At 47.2% G+C, this 15,951-nt stretch overlaps 2 protein-coding genes across 2 annotated transcripts in view; both read left to right on the top strand.

Moving 5' to 3' along the window:
* PKM (pyruvate kinase M1/2) overlaps positions 1-5,470 on the top strand; it is a 29,309-nt gene extending 23,839 nt beyond the window's left edge. The window contains 3 exon segments of the mRNA XM_014455005.2: positions 1,958-2,124; positions 3,853-4,034; positions 4,746-5,470. Of these exon segments, the coding sequence (XP_014310491.1) occupies positions 1,958-2,124; positions 3,853-4,034; positions 4,746-4,852 (456 nt within the window). The 3' untranslated portion in view covers positions 4,853-5,470.
* Positions 5,471-6,209: 739 nt separating this feature from the next.
* The window catches only part of GRAMD2A (GRAM domain containing 2A), a 44,116-nt gene continuing 34,374 nt past the window's right edge, over positions 6,210-15,951 (top strand). The window contains 1 exon segment of the mRNA XM_023753090.1: positions 6,210-7,301. Coding sequence (XP_023608858.1) covers positions 6,904-7,301 — 398 coding nt within the window. The 5' untranslated portion in view covers positions 6,210-6,903.

The following is a 15,951-nucleotide window of genomic DNA, read 5'->3' as shown; positions in this document are numbered from 1 at the left end:
CAGACCCCAATCTTCCCTATAACAGATGGACACCTTAGAGAGAACTGCAGGGCTCGGATTACATGGCCCTGCTCATAAGATAAGTTATGGGGTCCAGGCCAGGTGGTGCTGGCCTGTCCTTTCCATGTCCCTAGTTAACACTGGCTGACAGCTTCTCTTAACTGTTAACTCCTTTCTCCTGTGTCTTAACCGATGCAGTAAATGGCCTGTAACTAAGGACTAGGCAGTACCTTTATGGTTCAGTTCCTGTTTCTGTTCCTCTCCCTTGTCCTTTGGGCTGCATGCATTCCATTCTTGAAGAGAGAAAACTAGTGAATCCTGCCACATATCTGTCAAATTAATGAGATGATATTACTGATTCTTCCCTCACCCATTATTCTCTAAGCCAGTGGTTCTCAACCTTCTGGCCCTCATGTTGTGACCCAACCATAAAATTATTATCGTTGCTACTTCATAACTGTAATGTTGCTACTGTTATGAATCATAATGTAAATATCTGACATGCAGGATGGTCTTAGGCGACCCCTGTGAAAGGGTCGTTCGACCGCCAAAGGGGTCTCGACCCACAGGTTGAGAACCGCTGCTCTAAGCTGTTGACGATTGCATTATAATCCTCTAAAACTTAAATTTTCTTTCTAATTTTTAGTGTTATGTGAGCAGGTGGTCTGTAAATAACTCAGTGGCTTTCTCATGACTTTTCATTAGATTTTAATCAGATGTCTTCTTCAACTTGCTTCCACAGGCATCTGTCTCCACATGGCTGTTGAGTCATCCTGACAAATTTGCCAGTTTTCTACCCTCCTGCTTAGAACGCAGTGAAGCCGCATGGCTTTCAATTTCCAGCGCTGCTCAGTGTGTTTCCATGGCAGGCCATTGGAACACCCCTGTGCCCCATGCCAAACCAAGCGCTCCATGGAAGCTGGGCAGGAAGCCCTGGAGAACTAGACAGCCATGTCAGGAGGGAGGGCCTGTTTCTTCCTGTCAGCTGTGTCATGAGGCAGTGTGATCAAGCCCTGCCAGGGAGTGGCCCGGGCCCAGCCTGGACATGTTTCCATGCTAAGGTACTGGAACCTGCCACCATATTGTCTCCCTTCACCCCCACCCCCAATCAAAATTCCTTCCAGAATGGAAGAACCAATTTCCCCTCTGATGGAGGGGAAGCAGCCGCAGTGGAGGCTGGAAATTCTTCACATACCCCTGAGCTGGCTTGTGTCACCCTGCCTCTTCGCATCTGCCTGAAGGACAGATTTAGCCAATTAACCTAAAGTTACCTTCTCTTTATTCTCTGATTAATTCCTCATTCTGTCTTTCCATGTTGTTGTCTCTCATATTTTTTTCCTCCTCCTTCCCTTTCCTCGCCTCCCTTCCCCCTAAACCTTACAGATAGCTCGTGAGGCTGAGGCAGCCATGTTCCACCGCCAGCTGTTTGAAGAACTTGTGCGAGGCTCACGTCACTCCACAGACCTCATGGAAGCCATGGCCATGGGCAGCGTGGAGGCTTCTTATAAATGTTTAGCGGCAGCTTTGATAGTTCTGACGGAGTCTGGCAGGTAGGGCCCTAAAGGCAGGTAACTCTGTAGGATAACCAGCCTCTTGCTCCAGCTGCTCTAGAAAACAGCCAGGGCCCAGCCCTGCACCTGGGGCCTGGGCTCAGAGCCTCTTTTTTTCATCTGCAGGAAGCTAGCCAAGGGAGCTCAGGGCAGGGCAGAACCAAAGGGACTGTAGCTCGGTAGGCACAGGTGGTGTCACAGGCACCTGGTGAAGGACTGGTCCCTGCGAGTCTTGATCTTGGTCAGCTCAGAACCTACCGTGATTGGGTTCCTTTTGGCCTTTGCACCCAGGGATGTGTTCCCCACCAGCTGTCTGTGCAACTCTTCCCCTCCCTCTCCCATTGTGACACAGCTCTGACAAAGCTCTGTCCCCCTCTCGTTCCTCTGGACGGATGTTGCTCCCTTAGATTGCCCGTGAGGCAGAGGCCGCCATCTACCACTTGCAATTATTTGAGGAACTCCGCCGCCTGGCGCCCATTACCAGCGACCCCACAGAAGCCACCGCCGTGGGCGCCGTGGAGGCCTCCTTCAAGTGCTGCAGTGGGGCCATAATCGTCCTCACCAAGTCTGGCAGGTAGGAGGTGGCAGCAGCTCCCTGGGAATGCCCTGCTCAGTGGCACCTTTCCTTGGGGGTCCTGGGAGCAGTGCATTGAACAATGCTCAGATGACATGAGCCAAGGTGAGACCCTGCTGCCTGCCACCTGGACCCTGCAGGGAAGGAGCTCCCTCAGCCCCCAGGCCAGGATCCAGGAATGAGCAGAGCCCATTCCCTGGGCTCAAAGGACTCCAGGCAGCACTCAAAAGGCATGGGACCATTTGACTCCAAAGCAAGTTTATACCATCAAGACTTCGCTGCTTAACTACAGATAGACTGACTACAATTGATTACTTGGTATTTAAAGGCTGGTCTTCTAAAATGGTAGTAGGCCTCCAGCTTTGCTTCTTTCAGTTATTGTATGCTCTTTAAACGTTCGGTTTGGAAAATTAGTGCTGTTCACTGACATGCCCTTTGGTTGGTGCATGAGCCCCTCTCTACCTTTGAACTCCAAAGACAAGTGATTTCTGGCCCGGGAAAGGTCACCATGTTGTCATGCAGCCAAGCTGGGGCCTGTTTGGCCATGGACTTAGGATCCCCTGGACAGTCTTGGGGTATGCTCCTCGTCCCTGCCCACAGGACAGCTAGGGTTTCCTGGAAGAGGAGCAGACAGGCACTGAGAAGCAGCAGGAGGGGCTACCCAGACACTAGATCTATGCAGATTCCCTCAGCCGAGAGCTCAGGGTAAACAGCCCAACCATTGGGGTTGACATTTATGAAAAGGTCCAACCTTTGCTCTCTGGCTATTTTTAGCTCCTGTCTTCTTGGATTTCACTCTCAGCCTGTCCTGATTTCAGCAACTGCTTCCCTTTGAAAGTCTTATAGAGGCCAGGCCTTAAGCTGGGCATTCTCTGCTGTAATATGGTGTAAGTTTCCTTGACACCTGTTGAGTGCCCTCATAGCTTGCTTTCCGGGGCCCAGTCACTCCTGCACACTATTCTCCAACTCCTGAGACACATCTGCAACTGCAAGTATACAGGAAGTACCCAACACTGGGGCTCCAGAGGGTCCCCTACCTTCCCGAGGAACCTGCCAGAGCCTTCCACACCACACTTCCAGTTCCTGGTCTTGCCCTCACTTAGATACTCAGGTTTGACTCAATCTTTAGAGCTCAGTTGCTGGAACTATTTCAGGACCTGGAGACCTGGGGGCCACATGGGGTTGGGAGGGTCTAACAGTATGGAAGGCAGCTTGTGTTGTAGATTCCCAGGGGGTTGGTAGGCTCTGTTCCTGTTCTTTGCAGATGTCAAGAGTCAGGTGCTGTTCACATGCTGCTTGGCTTGTAGGAGTTACTGGCATCTAGAGAAATGGGTACTGGTGAGCTTGGGTGAGGGCTGCCTCCCTGTGCCAGAATGGAAAAGTTCGGAGGGAGCATTCTGCCAACTATGGGCCATGTGAGGAAAGTGGGTGAAACTGATCATTTTGGGTCAGGAGGATTTCTGGGCCTGTGAGGAGGGGTGGAGGGCAAATGGGTCTCACAACTATGAAGAGGAGCTACATGCTGTGGAGGATACAGGAAGAGGGGCTTCCCCAGCCATGGGAATTCCCACAGGGGCCCAGGGGATAGATGTTTAAGTGGCCAAAGCCTCAGGCTGGCATAGTGAGTTGGATTAGAAGATGAACTGTTGAAACCCCTGAGGGGCTTCCTGGGAGGCTTCTGGAACATTATGTAATGGTCTCTTCTGCCTGTCCTTCATCCCCTCTCAGGTCTGCTCACCAGGTGGCCAGGTACCGCCCCCGTGCTCCCATCATTGCTGTGACCCGTAATCACCAGACAGCTCGCCAGGCCCACCTATACCGAGGCATCTTCCCTGTGGTGTGTAAGGACCCAGTGCAGGACGCCTGGGCTGAGGATGTGGACCTCCGGGTGAACTTGGCCATGAATGTTGGTGCGTGACTGGGAGCAAGGGCTGGAGCCTGGGGTGGAGGTGCTTGCTCACTCAGCTCTCTGGGATGCTAAGGAAAGGGAACATGCAGACCTTAGGGTGCAAGAGCCCTGGCTGGCCACTGTCAGTGGGAATGTTCTCTCTGATTCCTCCATCCCCATCTTTGAAGTCTTGGGCTGAGCCCAGGAAGGAAGAAGGCCTTGAGTCGTGGGGCTAAACAGTCCAGTTTGTCTCCTCACTCTTCTAATCTAGGGCCCAAAGCCAAAGGACCTAGGTAAGCAGGATTGTCCATTCTTTGGCATCTGCTCATTACTGGGTTTTGTGTGTGTGTTTAATAAAATTGGCCAGAGCTCCTGCACTGTGGGGTGGCACACACACAGATTATGTACTGATGTGGCCTTTGTCCCAGTGTAAATGTAGGGTGCCACTGAATGAGAGGAAGCGGCTAGCTCTAACCTTGAGCAAGGGTCTCCATCCTCCAGTGTATAAAATGAGTGATGTCCAAAGGTCCCTGCCAAGTCTGCCATCTGAGTGATAGGGAAATCTCAGGACTGCCCTCATCCCCTTTACCTGGCTTTGAGTCTGGGGCCACCTTGTGGTGTAAAGAAGTAATAGTCAGCCAGCCCTGCTTGCTATCTGGCTCTGGGGCAGTGTCCCAAGTTCATACCCGCCTGACTTGGCATTTACTCACCCACATGCCTTCTCTTCCTTCAGGCAAGGCCCGAGGCTTCTTCAAGAAGGGAGATGTGGTCATCGTGCTGACCGGGTGGCGTCCTGGCTCTGGCTTCACCAACACCATGCGTGTAGTGCCTGTGCCGTGATGGGCCCCAGAGCCCCTCCTCCAGCCCCTGTCCCCTCCCCTTCCCCAACCCATCCCTTAGGCCAGCGATGCTTGCAGTGCTCACTTGGGGCTGTAGTGTGGCACCGATGGGCTGGGGCTCCAGGGAAGAAGATTAAGGCCTCTGTAAAGCATGGCGATTTTTAAGACCCTGCTCAGGTGAGGTATAGTCCAGAGCCAGGCTGTCCATCTTACAGCCGTACCCAAGCAAGAGAGGGAGGGGTGCAGGACTGGAGGCTCTGAAGCTGAACATAGAGGGCAATCGCTCCTGCTTCTCCTCTGTGCACTCCATTCAGTTCCTGTAGAAATGGACACTCAGAGAACTCCCAAGCCTGGTCTGGCTCAGAAGATAGCCGGCTAGAGAGGGCAGTGGTTCCAGTGTCAGCTGACTCTGTCTGGCCCTGGCCTTCACTTGCTTCTCCAATCCCCTCAGCCTCCCCCACTCCCATCTTGTGCACTGTGCACCTCTGTTCCCGCACTCCACTCAGCTGTCGCTGCAGACAAACTCCATCCTCCACCTTCATTATCCCCACTGCTGCAGCCGCCTCTAGGCCTGTTGCTATAGAGCCTACCTGTATGTCAATAAACAGCAGCTGAAGCATTTGTTGCCTCTTTTTTCTGAAAGGGTTGGTGGTGATCTCTGCCCTCTGAGTAGGGCGAAAGGGCATGAGCCTCACGGCTCCTGGTGGGGACTCCCAAACAGCTCAGGCCACCTGCCATATTGTCCATCTCCAAGTGCAGAGTTGCATAGTGAGTTGGATTAGAAGGTGAACCATTAGTAGCTGACTTGCATAGGTTGCCCCCTTTAGGTGGCTGTGTAAAAGCTCCTGAAGCCCTGGCTGGTGTGGTTCAGTTGGTTGGAGTGTTGTCGTGTGCACTGAAGTGTCATGGGCTTGATTCTGGTCAGGGCACATACCCAGGTTTTGGTATCCATCCCTGGTTGGATCTCTAAAACAGCGGTTCTCAACCTGTGGGTCACGACCCCTTTGGGGGTCAAACGACCCTTTCACAGGGGTCCCCTAAGACCATCGGAAAACATATAATTACATATTTTTGTGATTAATCACTATGCTTTAATTATGTTCAATTTGTAACAATGAAATTGGGGGTCACCACAACATGAGGAACTGTATTAAAGGGTCGCAGCATTAGGAAGGTTGACAACCACTGCTCTAAAATCAATACCCAAAACTGCAGCTGGGGAAATTTTTTTTTTTTTTAATCCTCACCCAAGGATATGTCTATTGATTTTAGAGAGAGGAGAGATGAGAGAGAGAGAGAAACATTGATCAGTTGCCTCCCCTACAACCTGGTTATGTGCCCTGACAATCAAACCTGTGACCCTTTGGTGCAAGCAAGGGACAATACTCCAACCAACTGAGCCACGGCCAGGGCTGCAGCTGGGGAAATTATAATGGCTTGTTTGAATCAGATGAGAAGGCAGTGACCAGGGCCCTTTCCTCCTGTTCTGGTGGGTAAGCTGAGTGGAGTAGTCCTTGCCCTGCCCTCCCCTTAGGCCTTCATGCAGTAGAGGCCCCTGTTGGGAGCTGTAGGACGAGACCTGGCTCCTGAGACAGCTTCTGCTCCAAAGTTCCCAGAACAGTTTCAAACCTGGGCTCTGTTAGTGCCCCTTCCATCTTCCTATGCCCGCCCTCCATGGTACAGCTGGGTGAAGGAGGTGGGGGAGGTTTGGGAATGGAACTGAATCCACTGACCACTCCCAAGGACTAAGCTCTACCTGGTGGGGATAGGAGGGAAGGGGCCTGCAGCCAAAAAAGTTGGGGGAACCTGAGTGTGATCCCATTCTCAAGGCCCAGTTCATTGTCACCCGATTAACACCACCAACCCCTACTCTTCATTTCCTGGCCATCTTCAGTCCTTCCCGGACTTACCCAAAAGTTTTTTGCCTGGGCCACAGTGAAGTTTCCAGCTCTGGGCAAGGTGCATGGCAGCATTTAGCTCCCAGTTTGACTTACTCCACCATTGCCTCTAGTATTCCCCACTCAGGCCCTCAATGATCGGGTGTGGAGAGAAATGGAAAGCTACCCTGGAGTTCAGTGTTGGGAGGGTTTATTTAGAGAGGGCTGGAATTGGTTGCTGCAGAGCTCCGCGAAGAGACTCAGAAAGCTGAAGAGGAAGAACGTGGAGGGGCCCCAAGGCCCTTGCTGTGCAAGGCTGGAGGAGCAGACCCTGAGAGGGGCGTGGAGATCTGTGCGGTGTTTGGGCCCCACCTTGAGTCTGGAGAGGGGGAAGGACCTGCCAATGGGCAGGGCCCGTCCCGTGCGGGCAACCAATGGGCAGGAGGAGGTGGGCCCTCCCGGCTGCGAGGACGAGGACCGGCTGGTGGCAGTCGGGCCGCTGGGTCTCCCGCGCTGGCCGGGAGGCGCATCTATGACTGCTCTGAGCAGGGGCGAGACAGTGGCGGCTGGCAGGTAAGGGACTGCAGCCCGCCTGCCTGGTTCAGGCGAGGGGCGGGACGGGGCCCGACGCGCCTGGGTGCCTTCTGCCCCGAGGGCAGGCACTTCCCGCCCGCCGAAATGCAGGCTCAGCTCAAGAGCTGCGCTTCTCAGGCTGCGGGGTGTTCGCGGTTGCTGTGCTCCGCGCGAGGGGTCCGGGCGTGGGGATGAGGACGTCCGGGCAGCGGAGGGCACCCTTCTTGGGACATCTCCGTAGTCCACCACCACCACCACCCTCTGCCATCATCCCTGTTCGTTCGTTCACTCATTCATTCATTCATTCATTCATTCATTCCCCAGCCCTATCGACCCCCAGCCCTGACTGCTCCCCACCCAAAGGCTGATGCTTCCCTGCTGGCCCGGGGTGGGGGTTTCAGCCTTTCTGCCCTCCCAGCTGAGTCTGCAGTTATATCCGGCCGCAATTGTATCAGGCCCGCGGCTGCCCAGGAGACAGTGTGGAGCTGTCCTGGCACGAGTGGGCCACCCCCGTGTATCAGGCCCGTCCTGGTCGGGCGGGCTGGGGCTGGTCTTTCCGCCTCGAGATTTGATCCAAAGTCGCCCTGGGAGGAAGGAAATTCTTGCACCTGGGGAAGGGGCAGAGAGGCAGGGCAGGTAGAAGGTGGTGTTTAATGTGACATCAAGAATTGTGGCCTCTGCCCCTGAGGTCTTGGGGCTTTTGGCGGGGGTGGGGGGTGGGGTGGAGAAGGGGGGATTATTTGGTGAAGAAAGAACCAGTGGGTGAGGCTGTAAAGTCCTGCCCTTGCTGTAAGTTCCCAGGTGCCACAGTCTGAGCTCTGGAGGGCAGCCTGCCCCCCTAGTCAGGTAGCACTGGGGCAGTTGACATGCCTCCTCCACAGTCCTCTGATCACATTGGCTGGACTCCAGTCCAGTCCAGTCCATGTTGGCAGGCACACTCAGGTGTGAGGCTGCAGTTTGACAGGACCAGTAAAGCAGTGAGCAATTCGAGAGCAAATGGGCAGTCTAGAGGGTGAACCTGAAAGAGGCTGGCACTGAGCTTCCAGGAGTTTCTGCTCGGGGCAAATCAAAATTCTCCTTCCTGCTTTGGAGAATGTTCTGAATAGCCTCCAGGGGACAGCCCAGGCCCTATCTATGTCTTGATGTTACTGGTTGCTTTCAAATTAAAAAAAATTTTTTTTTAGCTCAGGCAAGTCCTCAAAGCCTTAGTGCAAACCAGAAAGACCTGTGTGCCAATTCGTCCACCTAGGATGCCCCCAAGGTTGAGGTTGCCAGTACTCAAGGTGGCTTTATGCCAGCCAGCCTCCCTGAAGCTCTCCCACTGACCTGCTTGGGTGGCTCCACCCAGGCCTTAACCTGGTTAAGTTGTGGCTTTGGCCCTTGAATGCCACATACCATATTTATCAGACCAACATGAAGAGCCTCATTCAGGGAATCAGAAGTGAGTTCTCAGCCTAATACTGTTCCTATTTTGCTGTGACTTGAAAACAAGTCAGGTTTTCTCTTTGGGCCTGCTTTGCCCATTTACACCTCCAGCTGGCTCTGAAGTCTAGCTCCTTTCAGAGCAAAGACTTCCAGAGTTGTAGGGAGAGAGAGGTGAGTAGAGGGTGTCTCCTTTACCCATTAGGTAAGGCAATTGGACTGTAGGTCCCCTAAAGCCCTTCTCCATTCAGTCATTCAGTGATTCTGCTACCTAGCATGTTTCCCCTTTATTTCTGAAGGCATTTCATTTCTTTTTATTTACAATTTCTTCTTTACTGTAACTACTTAGGGAAAGCCCATGAATTTGAGAACAGTGCAGCATTCCACTTTGGTGCCCAGTGTCTGAGTCCAGACACCAGAAAATGATTTGTTTTTCCTTTCTGAGAAGTGAAAATCATTCTTTGGCATGAAGTCCATCTTGGCCACTATGCTGCTATTCACCCTGGATGCAATTCACCTGGGCTGCAGGGCATCAATTTGTCACCACCTGTTCTCTATCACCAACCTTTGAAGCCTTGATGAATTTCCTACCTGTTTACTAATGTAGGAAAGGAAAGGGGATGGGGGAGAGCAGAAGTCCCTGGCATGGAACTTCCTGTGTAATTCAGAAGGAATTGTCTCCCCAAGGAGGATGTGCCTGCTCAGCACAGATGCCAGGAGGAAGGGGTTGTTTTCCATAATATAAACCTTTCATTTCTTTTTTGTTTTTGTTGCAATGTATTTGTTGAAGAAATAGGATTATTTGTCCTATACCATTTCCCAGTTTGCTGGTGTTGTTTAAAATATTCCCCTGACTCTTGTATTTCCTATAAATAGCCGGTCTAGATGTTGCTCAGATTCAAAAGGTATTGAGCACTTGAGGAAGAACATTAGGAAGCACATCTGGTTATTTCTCTTTGGAGGATGTCAGCAGGCATTGATGATCATTTTATTTAAACCCGTTATTTCATTAGGGATTGTAGAATGGTATTGCTCTAATTCTATCACTCTTTCATCATTTATTGGCTTGAATCTTCCCATAAAAAGAAATGTTTCCTCTTTCAACTATTTGTTTACCCTGAGGTATAGCTAGTACTAGAAAGGCAGAATTAAAAACCAGTTGGCTCCATGTAAAAGCAGCAGTAGGAAAGCTATGGGGTCTTCCAATATCACTCAGGAGAAGAGAGGTTATAAGTGGTTATAGCCCAGACTCTGCAGTGGTCGCACCAACAGTGGAAATCTAATTTTATCAAGGAAGGAACATGATGACAAAGGTTTGTTCCTTGATGAAAGACCACTAGATAGAGTTAGGCTTATTTGAGTGTTGGAAAGAACTTTCTAGTAATCAGGGCTACAGTGATATAGGTGATGGATGATATTCACATGTAGGCACATACTTTGAAACTCCTTGCCCTGGCCAGTTTGGCTCAGTGGATAGAGCGTCAGCCTGTGGACTGAAGGGTCCCAGGTCCAATTCCAGTCGAGGGCACATGCCTGGGTTGCGGGCTTGATCCCCAGTAGGGGGTGGGCAGGAGGCAGCCGATCAATGATTCTCTCTCATCATTGATGTTTCTATCTCTCTTTCCTTCTCCCTTCCTCTCTGAAATCAATAAAGAAATATATTAAAATAAATAAATAAATAAGAAACTCCTTGTGCCCAATTAGATCGCCACCATTTTCCCACCCACTTGAATATTTATTTAGTTCCTTTATATGGATAACAGTGAACAACTTCTTTCTTTTCCTTTAAGTCATTCGCAGATATAGTCACTGTGACATAACAATAGGAAAAGCATGCGCTTTCAGAAAGAGCTGGACACAAATCCTTGCTCCAGAAATGAATGCTGAGCTACTACTGGGTCTGAGCCTCCATTTCTTCATCTGTCATCACATCTGGTTCATTTAAAGGTTCTCAGGTGGTGTAATAGCCTGGTCACCAAAAGTTAGTTTCCCTTCAGTGCCTCCAGCTTTGAGAATCTGAGACCCAGACTCTCTGATAATTTAGCCCCAGCTCTAAGAAAAGCTTAACATGTTTACTTTTTCAAGGTGCAAAGTTCATTTTTAATACACTTTTTATTTTGAGATAATTGTAGATTTACAAGCAATTGTATAAAATAATACAGAGATCTCATGTATCTTTCACTCAATTTCTCCCAGTGGTAACATCCTACATGACAGTAGCACAATAACAATCAGAAAAATTAACATTGATATAACCCATCAACCTTGTTCAGATTACACCAGTTTTCCATGCACTGGTGTGTGTGTGTGTGTGTGTGAGTGTGTGTGTGTGTGTGTGTGTGTGTTTAGTTTTGTACAGTTTTATTACATGTGAAGATTTGGCAAAGTTTATTTATTTTTTAAATTTATTTTTATTGATTTCAGAGAGGAAGGGAGAGGGAGAGAGAGAGAGAGAGACAGAGAGAGAGAGAGAGTTGGCGTTGGTGGTATAGTGGTGAGCATAGCTGCCTCCAGAGAGAGAGAGAGAGAGAGAGAGAGAGAGATAAACATCAATGATGAGAAAGAATCATTGATTGACTGCCTTGAGCCTACAACACGGGCATGTGCCCTGACGGGAAATTGAACCGTGACCTCCTGGTTCATAACTCAAGCACTGAGCCATGCTGGCCAGGCTCAAAGTTTATTTTAAAAATCAATGTCATTTTTTCTTTTGGATTCTGAGGGTTTCCATGTAGGAAGAATGAGGTTTTAGGAATTTGGAATTTTAGAGGTATCTATTAGTTAATATTGCTGTGCTGTAGGAATAAGTTTTTGTGTTGTTGTTTGTTTGTTTTGCTATATCCTCCTTCTTCCTTTGAATTCTTAGCTACAAATGAAATTGTTTGTTGTGATCATAAAAATCAAGCAGAGTATATGGGAAAGTCTAAAGAAGAAAATAAAAAAATATCTAAAATCCCAATTCATGAAGAAAAATATTGTTAGAATTTTGTGAGCATCCTTCCTACATCTATTATATGTAATGCTATCTGTCCATGTTAATAGACTGTTTTTAATAAATGTTTTAATAAATAACTTGATACATATTATTTTAATAGTTACAAAGCCATCTATTCTATTAATAAATCATAATTTTTATGCCTTATTTTTTCTCTTCTAACTACACTTCAGTGAACATTCTTGTGCATTTAAATGGGTCCAATTATTTTCTAACAATAAATTGTTAGAAATGGAATTTATGATCTGAGGTTATCTACATATAAAATGTATCTACTCTTCTCACACTGCCCTAAACACAACAGTATATGAGACTGTCCATTCACCAACATGCTGATCAACAGTAGGTATTACTGGAGTTGGTGCATATAGAGACTGGCAACAGTAGCTAGATCCTAACAAACAGCTGCCATTTCCAACCACTTCCTGTGAGCCATGCATGTAAGTGTTTAATGTCAATCAACTCATTTCAGTCCTCACAACAACCCAGAGTCCCATCTCACAAGTGAGGCTGTTAAGGCACAGAGGACAGGAGGAGCTTACCTAAGGTCATGGTAAAAAGTAGTAGTGTCAGGGATTCCAAAATGGCTGTGGGGTAAGTGGAAGCTACACTGATGCTCTCCCAGTACCAAACTGGAAATACAACTAAATTACAGAAGACCCACTCTGAAAAATCAACTGAGGACTAGCTAGACAGAACCCTGATAAGCAAGGGTGGAAAGTGGAGACCACACAGAGACTGGTAGGAAGTGCAGAGGTGTGAAAGGGCTGATGGGGCTCCCACAGAAAACATCTGGAGTCCTGAAGGGATATCTCAGTGGTGATGGGTTCCCACTGAGAATTCTGGGGTCTAAACTCCAAACTGGGCTCCCCAGCCCAGAGAACCAGAACTGAGAAAGGTGCCCACAGAACATCTGGCTGTGAAAAGCAGCAGGGTTGCTATCAGCCAGCAAGAGATGGCTGGAAATGCAGGAACCCTCTTAAAGGGCCAATACACAAAATTTCATGTGCAGCCACTCACCTTGGAGGCCAACAGAGGGAGGGCAGAGTGAACTAGAGTGGTGTGAGGACAGTTCAGGGTGGGGGGCTCTGGGTTGGAGCTCAGAGGGCAGCCACCCCAGTTTCCTGTGCTGAGTTATTCCCTCACGTTGTGGAGAACATCTTTCTCCCATGGACCTTTCTAATCCAGGCAGTTTTTGCCTGGGGGGAAGGCAGTTGTCCCACCCTGTTGGAAAACCCCTCACCCTACCCTGTGGTTGATAGCCTGAGGTTAATCAAGGCTGATAACAATCAGACTGCAGGCAGAGGAGGATCTCTGGAGGCGTTTAGTTTTTGCCTGATCTCCTTCTGGGCCTGGGGCTAGGAAAAGCAGACTCTGGTATGCATATTGGTCCTTTCCAAAGGCACCCAGTTCCAGCAGAGGGAGCCACAGCTGTGTATTGCTGATAGTTCCAAACAGTACTCAGGGCCAGTCACAGTGTCTGACATTGTCTGGCACTACAGATTGGAAGTCATGGCAGATCTACCTACAGACATAAACCCAAATGGGCAGACAAACAAACAAACAAAAACAAGCCTGAAATGAAAGAACAAGAGAATTCCCCAGAATAAGAGCTAAATGAAATGGAGATAAGAAATTTATCAGACAAAGAGTTTAGAATAATGATGGTAAAGATGCTCAACAGCATGAAAAAAAGATATAGTAACTATAAAGAATGACATGGCACTAGTAAAGAACACGGTGGAAGGAATACATAGCAGATTAGGCAAAACGATGGATTGGATCAGTGAATTAGAAGACAGAGTAGAAAAAAATCACTCAATCAGAGAACCAAAAACAAAAACAAAAACAAAACAGGAGGACAGCTTAAGGGAGCTGTCCTCATGAAGCAAGTGTGCCAGAAGGGGAAGACAGTGAGTAGGCGATAGAGAACATGTTTAAAGAAATAATGGCAGAAAACTTCCTTAACCTGGTGAAGGAGGCACAGAGAGTCCCAAACAAGAAAAACCCAAACAGGCCCACACCCAGACACATCATAATTAAAATGCCAAAAATTAAAGACAAAGAGAATCTTAAAGGCAGCAATGGAAAAGCAATGTGCTACCTACAAAGGAGCTCCCATAATGCTGTTAGCTGATTTCTCATCAGAAACTCTACAGGTCAGAAGGGAATGGCGTGAAGTATTCAAGGTAATGAAAAGTAAAGATTTGAAACCATGATCACTATATCCAGCAATTTATCATTCAAAATAGATAGTGAAATAAAGAGATTCCCAGACCCAAAAAAAAGGCTAAAGGAGTTTATCACCACTAAATCAGCACTGCAAGAAATGCTAAAGGGACTGCTACAGAAAGAAGAAATATATATAGAGAGAAACATAGGTATAAAGAATTAAAATGGTGCCCGGCCATCATGGCTCAGTGGTTGAGTGTCAACCTATTAAACAGAAGGTTACGGTTTGATTCCAGGTCAGGGCATATGCCTGGATTGCAGGATTGATCCCCAATGTGGGGCATGCAGGAGGCAATTGATCAATTATTCTCCCTCATCATTGATGTTTCTATCTCTCTCTTCATCTCCCTTCCTTTTTGAAATCAATAAACAAATATTTTTTAAAAAGAATTAAAATGGCAATAAATAAGTACCCATCAATAGCAACCTTAAATGTAAGTGGATTAAATGCTCCAATCAAAAGACATAGAGTAGCTGAATGGATACAAAAACATGACCCAATTATATGCTATTTACAAGAGACCCATCTCAGACTAAAAAACTCACACAGGATGAGCATGAAGGGATGGAAAAAATTTCCCATGCAAATGAAAAGGAAATAAAAGCTGGGGTAGCAATACTCATATCTGACAAAATAGACTTCAAAATGAAGGCCATGACAAGAGACAACACAGGTCACTACATCATACTGAAGGGATAAATTTAGCAAGAGGATATAACCCTGGTAAACATATGTGCCCATAGAGAAATATATATATATATATATATATATATATATATATATATATATATATATATATATATAACTTCTAGAGGACTTTAAGGGAGAGATCGACAGCAATACAGTCATAGTAGGGGACTTTAATACCCTACTGACTTCACTGAATAGATCTTCCAGACAAAAAATTAACAAGAAAACAGAGACTCTAAATGACACACTGAATCAGATGGATTTAATTGACATTTACAGAACATTTCACCCCAAAGCTGCAGAATATACATTCTTCTCAAATGCCCATGGGTCATTCTCAAAGATAGGTCACATATTAGGACATAAAACAAGTCTCTACAAGTTCAAGAAGATTAAAATCATATCAAGCATCTTCTCAGTTCACAATAGAATGAAATTAGAAATCAACTACAGTAAAAACACTCAAAAACATTCAAACACCCGAAGGCTAAATAGCACGTTATTAAACAACTAGAGGCCTAATGCATGAAATTCAAGCAAGAATAGGCCTTCCCCAGGCTGCTGGCACTGGCTTCCCTCTGGCACCGAGACCCAGGCTTCCCTTGCAGCCTCGGCTTTGTCTGGAAGGTCGTCTGGAAGGACGTCTGGTCTAATTAGCATATGTGAAATGGAGTTGTTGGGTCAAAGGATTTGCATTTCATAAGGCATTGATATATGTCAGAAAGGTTAACTTAGCTTTCACTCTCATTGTGGGGTATAAAGAATGCTTATTTTCCACATTCTTGGTAATGTTGAGCACTATAATTTTTAAATGTTTATGAACAAGATAAGTAAGAGAGAGATTTCTTTTGTGACTGGCCTGTTCATATTCTTAATCACTTTTCTATTAGTTTACCTTTTCCTTTTGCCTTGGATGAGCTCATTAAATATTAAAAAGTACCAATTCATTATTTGATGTACAAAGGTTTTTAATTTTTATGTGATTCTGGGTTTCATATTTTTAAGTGTTCTGGGTTTTATATTTTGCTTAAACATTTCCTGATATTTTAATAATTTCCTCCATTTTATTTTAGTTTTTCATTAATTTAGAAAATATTTGGATTTTTAATCTACCTTGAATTTATTTTGTGACTGATGTTTGGTACCCAATTGTCCCAATACTATTTATTGGACAATCCATTCTTCTCTTACTTATGTGGGATACGTTCTTAATTATATACCTACTAGAGGCCCAGTGCCCAAAAATTTCTTGCACTCGGAGGGGTCCCTCAGCCAAGCCTATGCCCTCTTGTTGTCTGGGGACCCCCTCA

The sequence above is a fragment of the Myotis lucifugus genome, unplaced genomic scaffold (assembly GCF_000147115.1).
Source record: "Myotis lucifugus unplaced genomic scaffold, Myoluc2.0 scaffold_41, whole genome shotgun sequence".
NCBI classification, from domain to species: domain Eukaryota; kingdom Metazoa; phylum Chordata; class Mammalia; order Chiroptera; family Vespertilionidae; genus Myotis; species Myotis lucifugus.
This window is presented reverse-complemented; position numbering and strand designations above follow the sequence as displayed.